This window comes from Muntiacus reevesi, chromosome X (assembly GCF_963930625.1).
Source record: "Muntiacus reevesi chromosome X, mMunRee1.1, whole genome shotgun sequence".
NCBI classification, from domain to species: domain Eukaryota; kingdom Metazoa; phylum Chordata; class Mammalia; order Artiodactyla; family Cervidae; genus Muntiacus; species Muntiacus reevesi.
The window spans coordinates 138,989,615-139,013,106 of record NC_089271.1 but is presented as its reverse complement, the minus strand read 5'-3'; the positions used below and the strand labels follow the sequence as shown (position 1 = coordinate 139,013,106).

Sequence of the window (23,492 nt, the reverse complement as noted above, 5' to 3'; positions counted from 1 at the left end):
GTGCTCGATAATCATCAGTCAACTTGATGAATCATGTAAAACTTATCTATAAGGAAACAAATTAGTCCTAAACATGTCTTTTCATGTGACAAACGGGTAATTGGAGTTCTTCCACTAATTGATTGACTTTAAAACAACTTCTAGAACACATCTTTGTATAGGTTGAAGTATAAGTTGGAGTATAAGTTGAAGTCTTGTTAACAAAATGAGGTTTTATAAAGGTCTGATTTGAAGTGTGCCTTTTCTTGTGACTGTTACTTTTGTTGTTTTTTTTTAATACACTCCTAGCCATTCCAGTGCTCTTTGTACTCCTGATTATACTATGGATATTTGCCTGCTGTTCGAGGTTTACTCTTAATTTTCTCAATAGGTTTCAGTGAGTTGTAAAACTATATGAAGCCTTCTTGATTTTGAAGCGTTTTACTTTGAAGTTAATTAGTCTTCACCACACCTGGGGAAAGGGTTATTTGTGAAATTACTTCAAATGCAAGACCATGGTGTAAAGCAGTGCATCTCAAGTATTTTTGCGCATACCAATCACCTGGGAATCTTGTTAAAAAACAAATTCTGATTCAGTAAATCTGACCTGGGGCCCAAGATTTCTGCAGTTAACAAATTCCTGAATGATGCTTCTGTTGTTCATGGACCACGTTTTGAGTAACAAAGATGTGGGTAAAATTTTAAAACCATTTGGATGAATCTCAGATTAATTATGCAGAGCAAAAGAAGCCAGACCTTCCAAAAAGTACGTGCTGTATGATTTCCTTTATATAAAACTCTAGAAAATACAAACTACAAACCAGTCTATAGAAAAACAGCAGATCGATCATTGGTTGCTTGGGGATCAGTGAAGTTATAGAGGTGCACAAGGAAACTCATGGGGATGATGGACATACTCACTATCACTACTGTCATGATGGTTTCATGGGTGCATACGTATGTCAACTTAATTGTGTCATTTAAATATGTATGGTTTATTGTATGTCAGTTATACCTCAAAACTTTAAAAAGGTGGTTGAGAAAAATTGAAATGATTTTTTAAGTCTAGTGATACACATGATTGGAACTAGATGTATATTATCTTATGTTCCCTGAGATTAATTTTTATTGAGGTATATTTTACATCTGATAAAATTCATCTTTTTATGTTTTAGTGTTTAAGTTTTGGCAATAATATACAGTCATACAGCTGCCAGTGCAGTCAAGATATAAAAATATTTCCATCATCTAAAAGTTCGCTTTTGCTCTGTTTGAAACTAATGAAATTCCCTTTAAAGTTCCTCATTTTAAGTTTGTAAATGAATGTCTGCTGTCAAATTTTAAATACTTATAGTTATTATGCTTCCTTGATTTATGCAAATTGTTATTTAAGTTGGCATTTCAAAAGAAACTCAAAGGCATACCATTTGATGAAATGCACTGATATGTGGATAAGCCAGGACATTTTCTAAGATACTTTTAATAATAGTCCAGCTTTTCTCCATTCAACTTTTGTGTATGTGCAAATCTTCTTGAGGTGCTGTGCAAAGTAGTCATTTAATATCATAATTGTTCAGCTGAACAAAAACTCACTGGAGGATTATATTGCAGAATATACTCAGGTTTCAGTAATGCTATGTATTTGGTTAAGTCAAGTTTGTTTTATTTTTGAAGTATGTGGAGGGATCTTTTGAGAAATACCTGGAACGGTTGGGAGATCCCAAGGTAAGATCAAATATGGGGGTTTAATCTTTTCAGAGTATTTGGAATAGTAGCCTAAATATCATTCAGCTGTGTCACTTGAACTAGACCCACTTGAACTAGACCCAATCTATTTTCTTAAGTAGCCAGCTGTGTTGAGTCAGATACTTCTTGCAAAACTTTAGAGGCTGGCGATTGACCTGTTGTTTTGTGTTGAATATTGAAAATTGTGTGCTAACAATTTTATCATCCATAGACTAGCGAAAATATACACTACTCGGACACAGGACTGACCTAAACCTTTTCACTTTAATGTGGGAGGGGGGTGGTAATGAATGTTACTAGGAGGTCATTGTTTTTATTAAATAATTTCTCTGATTTGTAGCTATCTTTCTTTTATGTGGGACTAAGATTCATAAACATATTTAATTAAAAAATAATTTTATGTGATTAAATTGCATAGTTCTAGACTTAACACATTTACCAAATACCTTGTTAGCTTCTATTCTTACATTAATTGCATTTTTATTGTGCCTTTTAAATCTCCCCTATTACTGTCCTTATTTAATAGCAAACTAAGATCTTTAAGTCGTTTTTTTTCAGAATAAGTTTATGTTAATAAGTAACTATCACAGTATCCCAAGCTCAAAGCAAGTTATAGTGTGTTGTACAAATTCTTCATCTAAAACAGTGTTAAACGCCTAAAAAAATTGTTGAACTTGCAAAAACTTCTACCTTCTAGGTACAGAATGTTTTTAAAAACTTTATGTACTCTTTATATTTAGGAAAGTGCTGGCCAGCTGGAAATAAGAGCTCTTTCTCTAATTTATAAGTAAGTTGAATCTGTTTGTTGAGAGAGTGAGTGTGTATGTGTGTTAAGATTTCTAAGTGAGTCCCTCAATGATTGAGAATATTTGAGGTTTGATATATTGATATGTAAAATGAAGCAGTCTTAAGCAAAGTCAATGACATAATTTGTGTCCATTCGAATGGGATGATAAAGGATTTTAAGAATTGCCCGTATTATTCTTTTAGAAAATCAGAATACTCTAGAATTTTTGTATATTTAACTTTGTGCCTCTTGTGCATGCATGCTCTATGGGGCAATATCACTTCCAACAGGGTAGAAATTGTTTCCTGAGGCCAAAAAATTACATATCAATTGGTTTATAACTTCACTTTCACTTTTCACTTTCATGCATTGGAGAAAGAAATGGCAACCCACTCCAGTGTTCTTGCCTGGAGAATCCCAGGGACGGTGGAGCCTTGTGGGCTGCAGAGTTGTGTCGCACAGAGTTGGACACAACTGAAGTGACTTAGCAGCAGCAGCATGATCCTTCAAAGGATCACAGTTCATAAACATATGATTTGAGTAGATATATATGTGTATATATATATAACTAGATATATAGTATATTTGTTGTATTAAATTTTTATAGGGAAATTAAGAAAAGTATTTCTTTGTTCTTTAGAGAGGCAGTAATGGTGTAAAAATTTGAAGGACACTGCTCTATTGCTTTGAAAGTTCTGTTTAGGTCTTCAAAACTGCAAAGTGGCATTTCTGAAAGCATAAGCTTTTGAAAATAGCTATAAAATGTGGGTTGTAGGGAATCTTGTTCATTTAAGGAGTTGGATCTGTGGATGACTTCTTCATTCTTAGGATGTGAGATGGAACATACCTTGAGAGAGTCAGAACTCTCTTGTATGGGAACTTGTTCAAGGTTAGTGTTTTGCAGTCTGGTTATCCTTCACTAAATCCAGCAAGAAGTAATACAGAAGAGGTATCAAGCAGGTAGCTAATCAGATGATGCTTTTAAATAGGGGACCAGTTTTTAAATTGGCCTGCTTTTTGTTTTTGTATGGCTCTAGCTAAGAATGCTTTTTAAAATTTTTTAAATGGTTTAGAAAAAAAATCAAAAGAAGAATAGCATTTCATGGCATATGAAAATTACATAAAATTCAAATTTCAATATCCATAAATAAAGCATTATTGGAACATAATCATGTACATTTGTTTATACATTGTCTATGGCTGCTTTTAGGCTAGGAAGTCAATGTTGAGTAAATCATATAGCCTGCAAAAGCCATATGTTTGTTATCTGGTCATTTACCAAGAAAAATTTGCCAACACCTGCTTTAAATAAATGGGAGCCTCCAAAACTTACAGATATTCATACAGTGGGCAATTTATCTTCTTTACTCCTCCTTTCCTCAAATTAAAATACATTTTAAAAATGCATAGGACTTTAGGGACAGTTAGTTAGCTTTGCTGAATTAAAATTTAACCTCTTAAACATTTGAGTTATTTTATATGAACAAAGTAGGCAGTTTAAAAGCACAACTATTTGTTCCTGTAACTATTTCTTGTGTATACTAAATTGTCTCTTCTCATCCATCTTTGTTTTCTACCCATGTAGTCGGGATTTCATTCTTTATCGCTATCCTGGCAAGCCTCCAACTTATGTCACAGATAATGGCTATGAAGACAAGGTAAGAAGATAAGTGTTTACTAAAATAAAAAATTGAATGATACGACCAGTTTGCCATCGACAAATCATCCTTTTTTAACCTAATTAATGAAAAATAAGCACAGTCTAAAAGCCAAGCTTTTTATAACCAAGCTTTTTCCTCCCAAGTTAGCCTTAGTATTGTTAGGTATCTTTCTGATCCTGTCACTCCTCTGTAGTAGGAAAAACCCACCCAAAACCCTAATTGACTCTTCACTGATTAGAAGATAGGATCAAACTCTGAAGCAAGACATTCAGTGTCCTTGTTGGTCAGTCGCTCAGTTGTGTCAGACTCTTTGCGACCCCATGGACTGCAGCATACCAGGCTTCCCTGTCTTTCACCATCTCCTGGAGCTTGCTCAAACTCATATCCATTGAGTCAGTGATGCCATCCCAACTGCCTCCTCCTCTGTCTTCCCCTTCTCCTGCCTTCAATCTTTCCCAGCATCAGGATCTTTTCCAGTGAGTCAGCTCTTCTCATCAGATATTAGAGCTTCAGCTTTAGCATCAGTCCCTCCACTGAATAGTCATGATTAATTTCCTTTAGGATTGACTGGTATGGTCTCCTTGCAGTCCAAGGGACTGTCGAGAGTCTTCTCCCAACACCACAGTTGAAAAGCATCAATTCTTCAGTGTTCAGCTTTCTTTATGGTCCAACTCTCACATCCATACATGACTACTGGAAAAACCATAGTTTTGACTACAGACATTTGTCAGTAAATTAATGTCTCTGCTTTTTAATATGCTGTCTAGGTTTGTCATAGCTTTTCTTCCATCTTTTCATTTCATGGCTGCAATCACCATCTTCAGTGATTTTGGAGCCCAAGAAAAAAGTCTGTCACTGTTTACACTGTTTCCCCATCTATTTGCCATGAAGTGATGGGACCAGATGCCATGATATTAGTTTTTTGAATGTTGAGTTTTAAGCCAGCTTATTCACTTTCCTCTTTCGCCTTCATCAAGAGGCTCTTTAGTTCCTCTTCACTTTTTGCCAGGGTCCCAAACCTTCTCTCCAGCTTCATTGTCCTTCAGCCTTAGTATATCATGAGGCCAGAGTGTCCAGCTTTCATGATTTCCTATGTATCTCAAATGTCAGTTTCTTTGAAACCTTACCAACTGCCCTGGAGTTATTTCCTCCCTTTTTGTTCCCCTGGCATCACCCAAGTAATTATAGTGTTTATCACCTTATATATGTTTTCATGTCTGTTTTTCTTATTAGTCTGAAAGTTTCTTAAGTATAAGGACATTGTGCTAAACCACTGTCTAGTAAAGTGCCTGGAAAAATAGTAGGAGGTTGTTGTGTTGGTTGAGAACTCTCAACAGGTAAACAAGTTGTTTTTCAGCATACAGCTTTTCTTCCAAAGAGTTTTGAAGAACACCTTTCTATCCACATGATTTGATTAGTGAATACAGATTACACAGTACTTGAGTTTTGTCTTGTTTCATACAATAGAGCAAAATTCCGGCAGCATTTTGATAGTAAGAAAAGAGTAGACAGTGGTAAAACTGTTAGAATGTTACATTAATCTAGATAGAAGACCTGAACTAGGCAAGTGGCATTAAGAATAGAAAAGACTGAATAGAATGCAAGAGATAACTTCAATCATAAGTATAAAGTGGAGCATGTTAATTATTTTACCAATGTGTGCTAAGTCGCTTCAGTCGTGTCCAATTCTTTGTGACCCCATGGAATGTAGCCCACCAGGCTTCTCTGTCCATGGGATTCTCTAGGCAAGAATACCGGAGTGGGTTGCCGTTTTCTTCTCCAGGGGATCTTCCTGACCCGGGATTGAACTTGTGTCTTTTATGTCTCCTGTACTGGCAGGCAGATTCTTTACCACTTGCACCACCTGGAAAGTCAAGTACTTCCCATTTTTCTTCATCAATAATATTTAAAATACTATTTTACCAGTAGTACTGCCAATTTGTTCAGTAAACTTTAAGCCCCTATAGTGTACCAGGCAATTGACTGGGCTTTGGGGATACCAAAATTAATAAAACAGAATCCTTGCCCTTTTCTTATGAAGACAGACATGTAAATGATATAGTGCAGTGATATATTTTATAATAGAAATATATGCAAGGAGCATAAAAGAAAAAGCCCTTCACTGTGCTTGAAGGAGTACATAAAGTTTCATGGTAGTTGTGATATTTAAGTGGAGTATCAAAAAATGAATCTAACAAGTATGAAGGGTAGTCTATTCAAAGGAAACACTATATGGAAAGGCATAGAAGCAAGAGTTAATTTGTTAGCTGATTCCTTCAATCTCTAATTTTTTCAAACAATTTAAAGGTCAGGCTTACTAACCAAATTATTTCAGTAAAAATGTTCCCTGGCTCCATGTGATGAAATCTATTTATGTAAATCTAAGACCTTTTTGAATTTTTGTTTAAAAACCTCTGTCTTGTATAAGGGATGTAATCCCAAGTAATCATGTCTATTTCATTTTGAAGCCACCTCTGGCACCATCAACCTGAGGTAACAAAGAGAATTCTCTGTGATCTATAAGAGGATAATGTCACCAAGTTTCCTTAGCAGAAAATTACTGTAAGCACTCTTTTTTTCTACTTTCCTACTCTACCCTGGCTAATTTCTCCCAATAAACCAGTTCTCTGACCCCAGGTCTATTATTCTTCCCTAGTCTTTTTTTTTGAAATCACAATTCTATCAATATAATCCATTTCAAAGTTCTGAGAGGGCATATCAAGCTAAAGTAAAACACAACAAAATTTAAGTTGTGAAGTTTCACCCACCCCAAGCAGTATTTGCATTTAAGAGACGCTTTAGTAGTAGTGCTCCTATATAGCATATTGATACACTGCTATACAATACAGTGAATAACATTTTGAATAAATTGAAATTCCTCCCTCATAGTCTTAAGTTTGGGATTTTGGTGTATTTGTCCTGTTTTCTCCATTTTTAGAAGTTAAGCTATGTTTGTTAGGCTTTCTGTTATATTTACTCAATTTGTAAAAGTTCCCATTTTTTGCAAATTTATAAATCAGGACTTGGGTGGTATATTATCAGGAATGTTATTGAGGCTCAAAGTGTTACCTTAGTAGTGGTTTTAATCTTGACATTTAAAAGTAACTGTCTTAACCTCCCTTAGCATGATTATCTCTAGGTCCATTCATGCTGCTGCAAATGGCATTATTTCATTCTTTTTTTTTTTTTTGTCTGAGTAATGTGCTGTTGTGTGTGTGTGTATAAACCACATCTTTTTGGAAATCAACTACATACAAGGATGGTAAGAAGCTTAAAAGACAAAGTAGTGAAATATCTATATCCATAATCAGTTGAGGGATACACAAAATAGATGTAAAATATGATGTCAAAACAGTAGTGAGGGAAGAAGGATAAAAATGCAGTTGATAAGATGCATCTGGAATTAAGAGATCAGCAGTTTAAAATTATCACATATGTAGAGAGGTTGCCATATATAAATTTAATGCTAACCGCAAACCAGAAATCTGTAATATAGATACACTCATATAATAGAGAAAAGAATCCAAGTGTTAAGATTAGAGGAAGTCATTGGCTCATAAGGGAAGAGAACAGAAGAAAGGAACAAAAAATTACAAAAACAACTTCAAAACAGTTAAAAAAAAAAGAATAAAAGGATGGAAAATTGTGTCAAGTATCTGGAGTAACTTAAACTCTCTAGTGTACTGCTAGTATGAGTATAAATTGCATAACCACTTTGGAAAATATTTTTTTATGGACACGGTTGGTTTACTGTATTGTGCTAGTTTCAGGTGTGCAGTGAGGTGATTCATTTATATATATATATATATATATATATATATTTTGCAGATTCTTTTCACTTATTAAAAAGTAAAAAAAAAAGTCACTGTCAAGAAAATCTTTTAATGGCATACAGCTTTCATTTATCTGTATTTAGATTATAATACTCACTTTAAAAAAAAAAAAACTCACTTTTTCCCCAGCTCTATTGAGATTTAATTGACATATATGCTAAGTAAAGTGAGTCAAACAGAGAAAGACAAATACTGTATGATACCGCATGTGGAATCTGAAAGTCACTTTTTTAAAAAGCAAATACATTTAATTTTTGATTTCTGATTAGCAGCTTCAAATATTTCAGGGTTGTAAGATGTCTAACATTAACTTTATTTGTTCTGTGTGTTTTTTTTTTCAGATTCTACTCTGCTATTCAAGTAATGGTCATTATGATTCAGTGTACTCAAAGCAATTTCAGTCAAGTGCAGCTGTTTGTCAAGGTATGTGAAGGCTTTATAAATGTTTGGGTATGCTTGCAGATGGTTCGTTGCCAATATTCAAATTGGGGGGCCCACCATAAATAGCTCTTTTAAAACTTTGTTGGTGCCAGTTGAATTTGTATACTGGATTATAGCTATTTTCACATTGTTGTGAAAAACTCTTATTTTGACAACTGGAGTCTTGGTTTTTTTTTTTTCCGTTTAGCTGTATTGTATGAAATTCTCTATAAAGACGTGTTTGTTGTGGATGAAGAAGAGTTGAAGACTGCAGTTGAGTTGTTTCGAAGTGGTTCCAAGAAGAATAGGAACAATGCTGTGACTGGCAATGAGGATGCCCATATTGACTACAAGAATTCAACTCAAGATAGGTAACAAAGGGAAAGGGGATGTCAACTATAGGATCATCTTGTTTCTGTGCATCATTTGAAATTGGAAGGGACCTGGCAGGTTTGTGATTTAGACTATTTCTATACAGTCATCTCTCAACATTTGCAGAGGATTGGTGCCAGGACCCCTGCAAACACCAAAACGCTCAATGCTCAAGCCCCTTATATAAAATGGCTTAGTATGTGCAGTCGGCCCTCTCCATATCCATTGGCTCTGCATCCACAGATTCAACCAGTTCCATCTGCAGTTGTTTGAGTCCGAGAATGTGGAACCTGCTGAAATGAAGGGGCCAACTGCATGTACACACACATGTATGTGTATATGTATGCTCTTTATGTACAGGGATATACATTTTTTTAATGGAAGAAGAGACGTTTTACCAAAAGATATGTTGCATTGTGAAACATTCAGGCTTTGGGTGTTTGATACAAGTCAGAATCATTTTTATTCCTTTTCTCCTGTTAATCTGTCTTGTGTCAATTTTATTATTAGTCCAGCCAGAAGAACTCAAGAGGGGTGGGGGGGAATTTTCCCCTCCTGACACATCTCGAGTCTGACCCCAGAATCAGTTTTTTAATTGCTAGAAGAAACTTTAGAACTGTCTAATCCCATGATTCTCAAACTTATATATAAATTACTTAGGGTGGTTGTTTAGAAAGGCAATTTTGGGGCCTCCTTTTAAAATTGAAGGTCAGAGTAGGGCCAGGAATCTACTTTTTAAGCAAGTATACCCAAATATTCTATACAGGTAGGCCATGACCACACTTTGCAGTGGGGGGACAACTAGTTCTAAATCAGTACCATTGATTTGTAGATGGTAACTGAGGTTCATAGTGGTTACTTGACACATACATCCAGCTAGTAGAAAAGAATCTGTCAGGCTAAAGGGGAGTTTTAGGCGCTTTTGAGTGTGCCTTTGGAACTCACTAAAAGTGTACATTGTGTGGCCTCTTAGGAAGCAGCTATGTTGAACAGATTTATTAGTCAAAACCTTTGAGATCATGAAGTAGCGGTCATCTTATATTTCTTCCTGATTCTTCTGTCTAGAATTCAGATAGGTTTGGTGCTAGTCAGATGTAACCTTTTTGTTGTCTTGCAGTTCTATTTCTTGAATGTTTAATGCTTGGTTTTTTCTTTTTTTGGATAAGGAGGTTTTTTTTAAACAAACTAACTTACAGTCAGCACTCTTAATCCAGATGTGGAGACTATGGATATAAAAGGCTGACGATGAGGGACTTGAGAATCTTGAATGCGGTACCTGCCTGGGGTCCTGGACCCAATCTCCCATGGATACCAAGAGATGATTGTATTACAGATGTGGGGGGTGGCAACCATTTATATCAGGGTAGAAGTTGCTTCGTGCTTCACTGATTATTCATCCTAAGAACTTGAGGCTCAGGGAACAGACTGGTGGACACAGCGGGGGAAGTAGAGGATAGACAAATTGAGAAAGTAGCATTGACATACATACACCACTAATGCGTAAAATAGATAACTAGCGGGAAGCTGCTATATAACACAGGGAGCCCAACCTGGTGCTCTTTGATGACCTAGAGGGGTGGAATGGGGGATGGAAGGAGGTTCAAGAGGGAGGGGATAAAATTATGACTGATGCGCATTGGTGTATGGCAGAGACCACCACAACACTGTAAAGCAATTATCCTCCAACTAAAAAACCCGAGGCTTACAGAAACTTAAAGTAGTAGGAAAGCAAGATGTGTTAATTATTTTTTGCTACATAACAGTATTTCCACAAACTTAGCAGCTTAAAACAACATTCTTATCTCATAGTTTATGTGGGTTAGGAATCTGGGCACAGCTTACCTGGGTCTTCTGCTTAGGATGTCACAAGAATGTAATGAGGGTTTTGATCAAGATTGAGTTATCATCTGGAGCTTTGACTGGGGAAAAATCCAGATGGTTCTTGGTAGTATTCAATTCCATGCAGCTGTAGGACTAAGAACTTCAGCTTTTTGTTGACAGTCAGAGAGAATCCTCGGCTCCTTGCTGCATGGGGTTGGTGAACATGGCTGTTTCCTTATAGTCAGCAAAAGAGAGATCAGCAATACAGGCACTCCATTGTTATGTAGTGTAATGATATCAGTTCAGTTCAATTCAGTCACTCAATTGTGTCTAACTCTTTGCAACCCCATGGACTGCAGCACACCAGGCCTCCCTGTCCATCACCAACTCCCGGAATTTACCCAAATTCATGTCTATGGAGTTGGTGATGCCATCCAACCATCTCATCCTCTGTTGTCCCCTTCTCCTCCCACCTTCAACCTTTCCCAGCATCAGGGTCTTCAAATGAGTCAGCTCTTCACATCAGGTGGCCAAAGTATTGGAGTTTCAGCTTCAGCATCAGTCCTTCCAATGAATATTCAGGACTGATTTCCTTTAGGATGGACTGGTTGGATCTCCTTGCAGTCCAAGGGGCTCTCAAGTCTTCTCCAGCACCACAGTTCAAAAGCATCGATTCTATGCCGCTCAGCTTTCTTTATAGTCCAACTCTCATAGACATACATGACTACTGAAAAACCATAGCTTTGACTAGACAGACCTTTGTTGGCAAAGTAATGTCTCTGCTTTTTAATATGCTGTTTAGGTTGGTCATAACTTTCCTTCCAAGGAATAAAGTGTCTTTTAATTTCATGACTGAGTCACCATCTGCAGTGATTTTGGAACCCCCCAAAATATAGTCAGCCATTGTTTCCCCATCTATTTGCCACAAAATGGTGGGACCAGATGCTATGATCTTAGTTTTCTGAATGTTGCATTTTAAGCCAGCTTTTTCCCTCTCCTCTTTCACTTTCATCAAGAGGCTCTTTAGTTCTTCTTCACTTTCTACCATAAGGGTGGTGTCATCTGCATATTTGAGGTTATTGATATTTCTCCCCGCAATCTTGATTCCAGCTTGTGCTTCATCTAGCCCAGCATTTCACATGATGTACTGTGAATATAAGTTAAATAAGCAGGGTGATAATATACAGCCTTGATGTACTCCTTTTCCTATTTGGAACCAGTCTGTTGTTCCATGCCCAGTTCTAACTCTTGCTTCCTGACCTGTATACAGATTTCTCAGGAGGCAGGTAAGGTGGTCTGGCATTCTCATCTCTTAGTTTGTTGTGATCTCCCCAGTCAAAGGCTTTGGCGTAATCAATAAGGCAGAAATAGATGTTTTCCTGGAATTCTCTTGCTTTTTCTATGATCCAGCAGATGTTGGCAATTTGATCTCTGGTTCCTCTGCCTTTTCTAAATTCAGGTTGAACCTCTGGAAGTTCATGTTTCATGTATTGTTGAAGCCTGGCTTGGAGAATTTTGAGCATTACTTTACTAGTGTGTGAGATGAATGCAATTGTGTGGTAGTTTGAACATTCTTTGGCATTGGAATGAAAACTGACCTTTTCGCGTCCCATGGCCTCTGCTGAGTTTCCCAAATTTGCTGGCATATTGAGTGCCACACTTGCACAGCATCATCTTTCAGGATTTGAAATAGCTCAACTGGAATCCCACCACTTCCACTAGCTTTGCTCGTAATGTTGCTTTCTAAGGCCCACTTAACTTCACATTCCAGGATGTCTGGCTCTAGCTGAGTGATCACACCATCGTGATTATCTGGGTTGTGAAGATCTTTTTTGTACAGTTCTTCTGTGTACTCTTGCCACCTCTTACTTAATATCTTCTGCTTCTGTTAGGTCCATATCATTCCTGTCCTTTATTGACAGGCCATCTTTGCATGAAATGTTCCCTTGGTATCTCTAATTTTCTTGAAGAGATCTCTAGTCTTCCCCATTCTATTGTTTTCCTCTATTTCTTTGCACTGATCACTGAGGTAGGCTTTCTTATCTCTCCTTGCTCTTCTCTGGAACTCTACATTCAAATGGGTTTATCTTTCCTTTTCTCCTTTGCTTTTCACAGCTATTTGTAAGGCCTCCTCAGACAGCCATTTTGCTATTTTTGCATTTCTTTTTCTTGGAGATGATCTTTATCCCTGTCTCCTATACAGTGTCACACACCTCTGTCCATAGTTCATTAGGCAGTCTGTCTATCAGATCTAGTCCCTTAAATCTATTTCTCACTTCACTGTGTAATCGTTAAGTGATTTGATTTAGGTCATACCTGAGTGGTCTAGTGGTTTTCCCTACTTTCTTCAATATAAAGTCTGAATTTGGCAATAAGGAGTTCATGATCTGAGCCACAGTCAGCGCCTGGTTTTGTTTTTGCTGACCATATCGAGCTTCTCCATCTTTGGCTGCAAAGAATATAATCAGTCTTATTTTGGTGTTGACCATCTGGTGATGTCCACGTGTAGAGTCTTCTCTTGTGTTGTTGGAAGTGGGTGTTTGCTATGACCAGTGTGTTCTCTTGACAAAACTCTATTAGCCTTTGCCCTGCTTCATTCCGTACTCCAAGGCCAAATTTGCCTGTTACTCCAGGTGTTTCTTGACTTCCTACTTTTGCATTCCAGTCCCCTGTAATGAAAAGGACATCTTTCTTGGGTGTTAGTTCTAGAAGATCTTGAATGTCTTTATAGAACCATTCAGCTTCTTCAGTGTTACTGGTTGGGGCATAGACTTGGATTACTGTGATATTGAATGGTTTGCCTTTTAAATGAACAGAGATCATTCTGTTGTTTTGAGATTGCATCCAAGTACTGTAATTTGGACTCTCTTGTTGACTATGATGTCTACTCCATTTCTTCTAAGGGATTCTTGCTTAAAGTAGTGGATATAATGGTCACCTGAGTTAAATTCACCCATTCCAGTCCATTTTAGTTCGCTAATTCCTAAAATGTTGACGTTCACTCTTGCCATCTCCTGTTTGACGACTTCCAATTTGCCTTGATTCATGGACCTAACATTCCAGGTTCCTATGCAATATTGGTCTTTACAGCATCGGACTTTACTTCCATCACCAGTCACATCCACAACTGGGTGGTGTTTTTGCTTTGGCTCTGTCTCTTCATTCTTTGTGCAGTTATTTCTCCGCTCATCTCCGGGAGCATATTGGGCACCTGCCAACCTGGGGAGTTCATCTTTCAGTGTCCTATCTTTTTACCTTTTCATATTGTTCATGGGGTTCTCAAGGCAAGAATACTGTACATCATGTATATAATGATATACATCCTGTCTATTGGTTAGATGCAGACTTAGAGGGGAATCATACAAGCATGTCAATACCAGGAGGTGGGGACCATCGGGACCATGTAAGATTTTGTCCCCACAGTAGGGGTGAAATACAGGAGGTGTATGTAGTACGTACTTTAAGAAAAAGAAGCATAATATTGAGATTGTTGGTATGAAATATTGGGAAGAAAGAAATATTTGCCTCATTTTTAGAACTGAACTACTTTACCACTAGGTGGTGGTATAGTCATTAGACTTAAGACTTCTTAGGTACTGCATTTATATAAAGCTCTTTGTTCTAAATCTTTTCAATTAGGACTGAAGAGTGGGGTGTCTGCTGCAATGTTGAAAATATACCAGAGGGGTACAATCAAGAAACAGAAGAAACAAAGGTTTGAGATCTTCTAGGACAAAGAATTTTCATATTTTTGGCTTGCAATATTATAAGTTAAACTAGTAAAGGTCAAATGGTCCATTTTAGTTATATAGGGTGGGGGAGGAGCTGATGTTTTCCTTTGTGGAAATCTTGATCTGAAAATGTAAAATGTGTGCTTAATGTTCTCTGAATTTTTATTCTTGTGAAATTGTAATTTTTTTCCAAAGCTTACTCTGAACACTTCAGAAATTTCAGAAGCTGCTGTTTTCAAGTTAAAGTGATATTAGAAACCTAGTGGATATTTAGTTTGCAGTCAATCTTCTGTTGCTAAGGTTTCTTTTTGTCATTAAAGAGAATAATGTTTATTCCTGTTTTACTCAAAGAAAATAGGCAGTATTCCTAGTTGGAGAAGCAAGAGGAATTTTACTGTCTGTATAGGTCTAAAATCAAGCAGACCTTCAGTTTGAGACTAGCTAAATAGGGCAAATATTACTAGAACAATCTTTGTGTATGCCCTCAAGTGCTGGTTATTTGGAAACAGTATGGAATACCATGAAATTCTAGGAAAGCAGAAGAAAAAGCTAATTCTTTGAGAAATTGTAACAGATTTTGATCAAAATGAAGTAAAGTTTTCAGATTTGTCCAGGTGACTTTAGGGTACAGAAACACTTGCACCTCTGTGTGTGTATCAAGATGAGACTTGTTGAATAGCCCTGACTGAATCTTTAATTCTGGTCTGTGTTGCATTGGTTTATATATGTCCTGAGTTACTGGATGCTTTAGGAAATATTTCCCTTCTGCCATCTATAACCTTTTAGATTTATGCATATTACTTATTTAGACTCCTGATTTTTAAAATACACAGTAAAACTTATTGTGTTTTTTATTTCTTTTAATATAGAAGGAAAGGCCTATATGTACATAGTTTTAAAAGAACCTTATTTCTTCCTTCTTCATAGAAGGAAGACTTAAGGATGGTGAGTTGTAGCATGATTATTTTTGTTTTAGTCTCCAGAAAATTCATCAAAGATGCTCTTCCCCTATAAGGTGCTCAAAGCCCTGGATCCAGAAATCTATCGTAATGTAGAATTTGATGTTTGGTTGGACAGCAGAAAAGGTAATGAAATAACAGGATATTTTTGAATCCTGACAGATCTAGGACAACAATTTTGCAAATTCTTTTTAAATAAGAGATGTTTTCAAACCATGGTTATGAAAAACACTTTTACATGTTTATATGGTACTTTTTAGCCTACTCAATACATAATTTAAGTCCAAAGGAGGAAGCAAATAGGTATAGAATTGGTAAGGGATCGTTTAGAGTCTGATGTTCATCAGGGACTTCAACTTTGCAAAGACTCTGTCTTTAGATAACTTTAAGAGTACCAGAATTGTAAGTGGAAATAAGTTCCACTTAAGTTTAATGTGTTAAGATGGATGATAGATGAATAGGTCAAGTGTTAGCAAACTGTGACATGTGAGTCAAATCCAGTCTGCCACCTGTTTTTGTATGGTCCATGAACTAAGAATGGTTTTCTATTTTTAAGTGGCAACGAAAAATTAAAAGAACAATATGTTGTGATACATGAAAATTATATTCAATTTTCAGTGACTGTAAGGTTTTATGACAGATTTAAATAGTTGCGACAGAGTCTGTTTGGCCTACATTCTTTAAAATATTTATTATCTGGCTCTTTACAGAGAAAATTTGCCAACCCTTGAAATAGGTAATTGTTTCTCTCTCCTTATAACTAAGTTGATCAAATTAGGTCTTAAAGTTCTGCCATCAGTGTAGCCTTTAATGTTTCGTATTCAACTCCTTGGACCTTGGAATGAGCCTAGGTATAGTTAATAATCTAGAATGAGGCTAATACCTTGTAGAACACAATACATTGCTAAAAATACAGTTGGCCCTTGAACAACATGAAGGTTAGGGCCACTGATCCTCCAAGTGGTTGAAAATCCAGATATAATTTGTAGTCTGCCCTCAGTATTCCCAATTCCTCTGTATCCACAGTTCCACATCCTCAGATTCAACCAACCTCGGTACTTGTAGTACTATTGAAGAAAATCCATATATGAGTGGATCCCTGCAGTTCAAACCCATATTGTTCAAGGGAAAACTGTGTTGCCTTGAAGAAGCTGCATAGTGTTTTTTTTTTTTAATTTTTTAAAAACTTGAAGTGTTACTTTCAAATTGAACCTTATTGGTGTATGACTAAATCTGAGATTACAACCTCCAAGTTTCCACTTATTTGTGTCTTATAGCACAGAACTGTTCTGGCAAATCTCCTTAAATCGACCATAGTAATAACCTGTTAAGAGTGATGGTAAGACCTTTCAGGACAGTGGTCCCCAACATTTTTGTCACTAGGGACTGATTTCGTGGAAGACAATTTTTCCATGGACCAGGAGGGGAATGGTTTTGGGATGGTTCAAGCACATTACATGTATTGTGCACTTTATTTTTATTATTACGTCAGCTCCACCTCAGATCATCAGGGGTTAGATCCCAGAGGTTGGGGAACCCTGCTTCAGGACATTTTCCCTACAGATTTTAGATTATAGGGGTAGGTAGCATTGTCAAAAACACTGTGGTAAAAACAAATGAGAAAATGAACTGTTGTAAAACAGGAAAGGAACCAGTTCAATTGACCTTGAATCTTCATTTTCTTTTAATAGAACTTCAAAAATCTGATTATATGGAGTATGCTGGGAGACAGTACTATTTGGGAGACAAGTGTCAGGTTAGTTTCTTCTTTAAAGAATCAGTAATTTGTTTTTCTGAGATTGTGGTTTTAGTCATTAATATGTGATTAACAAAACTAATTAATGTTTATGTTAGGTTTTAATTACAAATTTGTGATTATATGTAAAGTGTAAAGCTTTTTCAGCTTCTGCTGCCTCCATTGAACTGGACTGGCAGTATTAACTGCTTTAATAAGTAGATACTGAACTCCATTTGGGGAGAAATATTTTTGCTTAGCAAAAGCCAGATCTGCTGATAGACTCAAGACTAGATGTGTTCTTATTGTCTCTTCCCCTCTTTCAGGTTCGCTTGGAATCAGGTGGAAGATATTATAATGCTCATATTCAGGAAGTTGGAAATGAAAACAGTTCAGTAACAGTATTCATTGAAGAGCTGGCAGAAAAGTAAGAATATAATAATTTGTTGAATTAACTAAAATCTTTGACTCTTGATGCCTTTTTATAGTATTAAATTGAGAATTACCAGGATGCTAGTAAGAGAACAAAGTTATATCTGGTACTGGCCTAAGATGACTTATCTTGAATTGTAAAAGCATGTGATGAAGTATGAAATTTCAGTATATCTATGCATAAATTTTGAAATCCTAGGTAATAGCTTATTAGAAATATTAAGTACAACAAAATTCTGATATAAATTTACACTAATTTGAAAGCTAGTTTGCTAACTGAGCCTCTGCCAATATCAAATTAGGCTTGTCCATTCATTCTCAAACTTTAACATACCCCAGAATTACATGGAGAGCTTGTTAAAATTCAGATTGATGAGCTCTGTCCCCAAAGTTTGATTTAGTAAGTTTGTGGTGGGGTCCAAGACTTTGAACTTGTAATAAGTTTCCAGGTGATACTAATGCTGTTGGTCCACTTTGAGAACCATTAAACTAGGCTGTGCTGCCCTAACAACCAGACTCTCAGCAAACTTACGAGTTCATTTCTTTCTCATTTAGCATGTTCATAGTAGGTCAACAAAGGGGCCCAGGTTGACAACGGCTCTATCCAGACATACGCTTCCGTGATCACGGGCAGGTGGAAAATGAAAACATGACAAACCACGTGCTGACTTTTAAAGCACATGCTCACATTTTACTGGCCAAAACACGTTACATAATTAAGCTTAAAGTCAGTGGGGTGAGAAAATATAATCCTTCTCCAAGGAGAGGCAACAATTATTTGTAAACTAGTCTACCACAATCTTTCCTACTGAATGTGATATGTGCTATAAACAGCTATGAATTTATACAAACTACTCTTTGTTTTCTAATGTACAAAGAAGGAGGCTAGGGGTTGCAGGTTTAAGTAGAAAACACTTGAAAATGAAGCAGGAGGGATGTGTATCAAATGAGAATTGACTGTTTTGCAGTGGCTTCATGTTGTTATCTCTACCTTTAAGGCATGTTGTTCCACTAGCTGACTTAAAACCAGTTACCCAAGTGACACCTGTTCCTGCCTGGAATGCTATGCCCAGTAGGAAAGGAAGAAGTTACCAGAAAATTTCTGGAGGTTACATCCCAGAAATAGGTTTGTATACTGAAAGTTTTATTATTTTCCTCCTCTTGTACTTATCTACATTGCACTTATTTTTAAAGCTGTAACTTAAGTCTTATCCTGGTTTAGAGTTCCTCCTTTGACACTATTGAAGTTTTGGAATGGATAATACTTTGTTGTAGGGAGCTGTCCTGTGCATTGTAGGATGCTTGGCAGCATCCCTGGCCTCTACTCACTAGGTGCCAGCAGCATTCTTCTCCAGGTTATGACAACCAAAAATGTCTCCAGATATTGCCAAAAGTGCCACAAGGAGGGAAGGGGCAAAATTGTCCCTAGCTGAGAACTACTGTGTAGGTGACTTTGTTTAAGCTTAAGCTGGGGTGGACTTTAAGCTTTAAAACTTGAAAGGAAAAGATTTCTCAAAGAACTAGGAAAGCATCTCATGGAGCAACCAGAGATATTAATAGGCATAATTTCTTGGATAATAATAATATAGGAGATTGAATGACTGACTCTGTTTTGATGACAAAAGTTGCCTGTACTAAAGATAGTGCTGAGATGTCCATTGATACAGAAGTTACTTGTTCATTTTGCCCTTCCAAATGGAACACCTAGTACATCCTTTGAAAATACAGCAATTTCTTCCCTTGTATTCATATGGATTTCCTCGAAAAACATCTTGAGTGTTCTAGACATTTGTGGGATACCTTGGACCTTTTACTTTGGTTATGAAGCTAATTGCTTACTGCTTTGTTTTCTTGAAAGCTATGTCAGAGATGGACATGAAGCAACGGAAGAAGATGTTCAAGAAAGTTAGAGGGAAAGAAGTTTATATGACTATGGCTTACAGCAGGGCAGAACCCCTTCTCCCACCCAGGCTTCAGCACAGTATGCATTATGGGCATGACTCTCCAATGCACTACTCACAGACAGCTGGCAATGTTATGTCTAATGAACATTTTCATCCTCAACATTCATCTCAGAGACAAGGTCGGGGATATGGGATGCCCAGGTAGGTCTTAACTAACTTTGAAGATAATGTACATCTCTGTTTAGACATTGGAAATAATTCCTGGGCAGAATTATGCTGGAACTTAGAAATATCTTAATAGTTTAAATTTCTCTTATAATCTCTACCTGAAGGTACATAGAGAATGGCAATGATGTATACTTAAATTCTTGTGAAACTTATGGAAGACTCGTATTCTCACAGTCTAGGAGAATATGGAGCAGTTGAAAAGATGCTAGAAGATAGAATGCCATCAAGCTGAGTGCCATGTATATGGCACTGAATCTATCAATAATGAATAGGCCAACCATAATGGAAAAGAATAGGAAAAAAGAATGTATGTTTATGTATAACTGAATCACTTACAGCAGGAATTAATACAACATTGTAAATCAGCTATACTTCAATTAAAAACAATGGATAGTCCTAATGTCAGTAGTGAGGAAAGCAAAGCTCTTTCTATTTGATTGTATTTAGAAAGATATGCTAATTCTATTTAACTACAAAGATTGACTACTCAAGCTCTAGTAAATAAGAGTTTTGTTTTTCTCCCCCTGTTGTTATTAGGGATTCATCTCGCTTTATAAACAGGCACAACATGGCAGGCCCTAAAGTTGGTTTTTACCCTGGTCCAGGTAAAAGGTGCTGCCAGAGCTATGATAACTTCTCCTATAGATCTCGGTAAGTGAACTTTTAAGTGTGGAAGGTTAGAGAAAATTAGTGAGTCTGACTTCATTGCTATGCAATAAATATATGAACTAATATTTTTAAAATGTCAACATTGAGGCGTTTGAACTAGTATTTATAAATTTAGAAACAAGTTAGTATCATATTTAGTCTTTTTATCCCCTTCTCATTCTGCAAACTTCTTAAGTTCCTTTAGACGTAGTCACCGCCAGATGCATTGTATGAATAAGGAGTGCCAATTTAGCTTTGCTTCAGAGAATGGACAGATGCCCAGGGGCTTGGAAGAAACCATTACTTTTTATGAAGTTGAAGAAGGGGATGAGACTGCGTATCCAGCTTTACCTGTAAGTAGTTCAAAATTTTACTAACAAAGCTATTTACTTTTCTCTTTTATTTTTTTAAGTAAAGGTAATGTGGATAAATTTTAGCTATTTTGCAAATTACCAAGTAAAGCCCTTCCTGGAAAACATGAGTTTTTGTCTTAGAGCTTTTAAAAATTAGGGGACTTTTTTAAGCTGTTCTTACAGAAGAGGTGTAGAGGTGGACTTGCCTATATAAGTATGGGATAAAATTTTCTGTTTTCTTGATCATTACTTCCTCACATATTTTTGATTCTGAAATACATTTAAAATATTTGTAGCTTTTTCTCTGACTATATAGGGACACTGTGTTTGTGTGTATCTCTTTGGTACAGAATCATGGAGGGCCCTCTACAATGGTTCCTGCTTCTTCGAGATACTGTGTTGCAAGGCAAGGACATAGCTCAGGCAAACAGCCTTTGAATTCAGAGGAGGGTGATGGCCAGAGTGACGGTGGTGAGTCAGTTACAGTTCAGTATTTTTTAAAAAGATGATTTTTGTGGTATGAGCACAACAGGGCTAAAGTTTTGGTTTGGAAAAGTTCCCACTCTGTTCTGGCAGCTTATTTTGAAAATTATCAGTTCTTGTATCAGAGCTTGCTAGATTTTGAAGATGTTTTGATATTTTTCAGAAAGATAGACTTCTATTTCTGTAAGGCCACTACATTGTTAAAATGTTAAGTTCTCTGATAGGTCTTCAGTGAGTTTTGATTTGGTGAGATTTCAGTATTGGAAATATCTATTCTTTATTAGTAAGGAACTGTTGATGTTGTCCATACCATTTGTATAATTACTTTAGACTTTTCCTGTGATTGTTATTTTACAAGACTGCCATGAAATAATTTCTTTTCCTGAAGAAATCTATTTGATCTGTAAACATTACTATTCATTGAGTTCTAATGGCCATATACTGTACTAAGCAATTATATTTAAAATTTAATATAATACTTTGTCCCTCTGAGGAATGTGTATCTTTGTTTTATATATGAGGAAATTGAGATTCAAAGGGAAAATGGCATATAACCAAAATCATATACTTGGTAAATGGCAGAGATTTAAAAATTTATAACAGCTTTACTTAGATATAACTGACACATTTGTACACTTCACCTAACATGTACAGTTCAGTGTTTAAAGTGAAAACGGTGGCTTTCAGTATAGTCATGAAGTTTCATACATCATCACAATCAATTTTAGAAAAAGAAACCCTCTAGCCATTAGTGACCTTCCCTAGTGGCTCAGCTGGTAAAGAATCTGCCTACAATGTGGGAGACCTGGGTTTGATCCCTGGTTGGAAAAATCCCCTGGAGAAGGGAAAGGCTACCCACTCCAGTATTCTGGCCTGGAGAATTCCATGGATTGTATAGTCCATGGGATCCAAAGAGTTGGACATGACAGAATGACTTTCACTTCACCAGTGACTCAGACAGTAGAGGATCTGCCTGCAATGCAGGAGACCTGGGTTCAGTTCTTGGGTTGGGAAGATCCCCTGGAGAAGGGAATGGCAACCCACTCCAGTATTCTTGCCTGGAGAATTCCATGGACAGAGGAGCCTGAGAGGCTATAGCCCAGGGAGTCACAAAGAGTCAGACATGACTGAGCGACTAACACTTTTACCTATATTAGTGGTCATTCCCCATTATCCCCCCAGCATCCCTTTCCCTGCCACTAGTCATAGGTAGCCATCAGTCTGCTTTCTGTCTTAATGGATTTGCCTGTTCTGGATATTTCATATAAAAGGATTCATGCAATATGTGGTCCTTTGTGACTGGCAGAGATCAGTTTTGAACTTGGTTTTATCTGACTCTAAAGCATATATATGTATACATACGTACACCGTTAATAGTTGTTAGGAGTGCCTTGCATCATAAATGTGCTTTTTTTTTTTTTTTTTTTTTTTTTTTACTGTTTTTCTGTAAAATGATATATGCCTACTGAAACACTTCTAGAGGAATTGGGTGGATTAAGGAGCTTTGAGGTGGTCTGAATGATTTGACTTACTGGTCAGCGTCTTTTCTTGTTATATTCTTGCTGCTATTTATGATGAAGAAAATAGATATTTTTAAAAATTTAATTAGGACAAAATATCTAGCCCAAGAATTATCTTTGAAGAATTTTTACATGCATGTGTATGCCTGTGCTTATGTATGTGTATTCTCTGCTCTTTTTCTCAGGATGACCCTTTGTCTATTTCTTTTAGCGTGGTGGGTACCTTCAGATGCACTGTTCACCTATAGTGGCATATTTAGAGTAACCAAGTATTTTTTCTCACCTTAAATCCTGTTTTCTGGAGGAGCCGCCTGCTTGTGTATTTGATAAGTGACATGTTTAAGAATCAAATCCACTTTTGACCTTTGAGGTTTTATTTGGTGGAAAGTGGTCCAACTGAAGGTTGATTTTCTCTGAATTTCAATGATATAGCAGTCTTAGAGAAAAGTACTTCAGTCCTCTAAGCCATCTTCTGACAACAAACTGATTTTCAATGTATTATTTACCTGTATCAGGCTGAAAAACAGATGAGGCATGACATATTCCTTTAATGTTCACCTAAGCAACCTGTTGGTTTATTATACTCACATTACTTTATAATCACCATTTCCTATATGTCAAGCATCATGCTATGTTCTTTTCACCCCAGTATGAGCTAGGTACTATTATCCCTGTTTTACAGTGAAGAAATGAAGACCCAGAAATTAAATAACCTGCCTAAAGTGATACAGTTATTCAAGATTCAAATCTAGACAGTCCTAACTTCAGAGCCAGTGAACTTAATCACCATAATCTACTGCCAGAATATGACAGAGCTGGGTTTTTCACGTCTGCCTGAACTCTTGAGAACCAAGGGAATTTTCAAAGGAGAAATTTGTGC

The 23,492-nt window shown here is 36.6% G+C and overlaps 1 protein-coding gene across 1 annotated transcript in view; it reads left to right on the top strand.

Moving 5' to 3' along the window:
* Window positions 1-23,492, top strand: part of ALG13 (ALG13 UDP-N-acetylglucosaminyltransferase subunit) — a 74,918-nt gene that overhangs the window by 21,564 nt on the left and 29,862 nt on the right. The window contains 14 exon segments of the mRNA XM_065915303.1: window positions 1,654-1,704; window positions 2,466-2,512; window positions 4,098-4,170; window positions 8,348-8,429; window positions 8,635-8,797; window positions 14,259-14,334; window positions 15,327-15,435; window positions 17,001-17,065; window positions 17,371-17,471; window positions 18,475-18,602; window positions 19,335-19,581; window positions 20,146-20,259; window positions 20,453-20,609; window positions 20,960-21,080. Of these exon segments, the coding sequence (XP_065771375.1) occupies window positions 1,654-1,704; window positions 2,466-2,512; window positions 4,098-4,170; window positions 8,348-8,429; window positions 8,635-8,797; window positions 14,259-14,334; window positions 15,327-15,435; window positions 17,001-17,065; window positions 17,371-17,471; window positions 18,475-18,602; window positions 19,335-19,581; window positions 20,146-20,259; window positions 20,453-20,609; window positions 20,960-21,080 (1,534 nt within the window).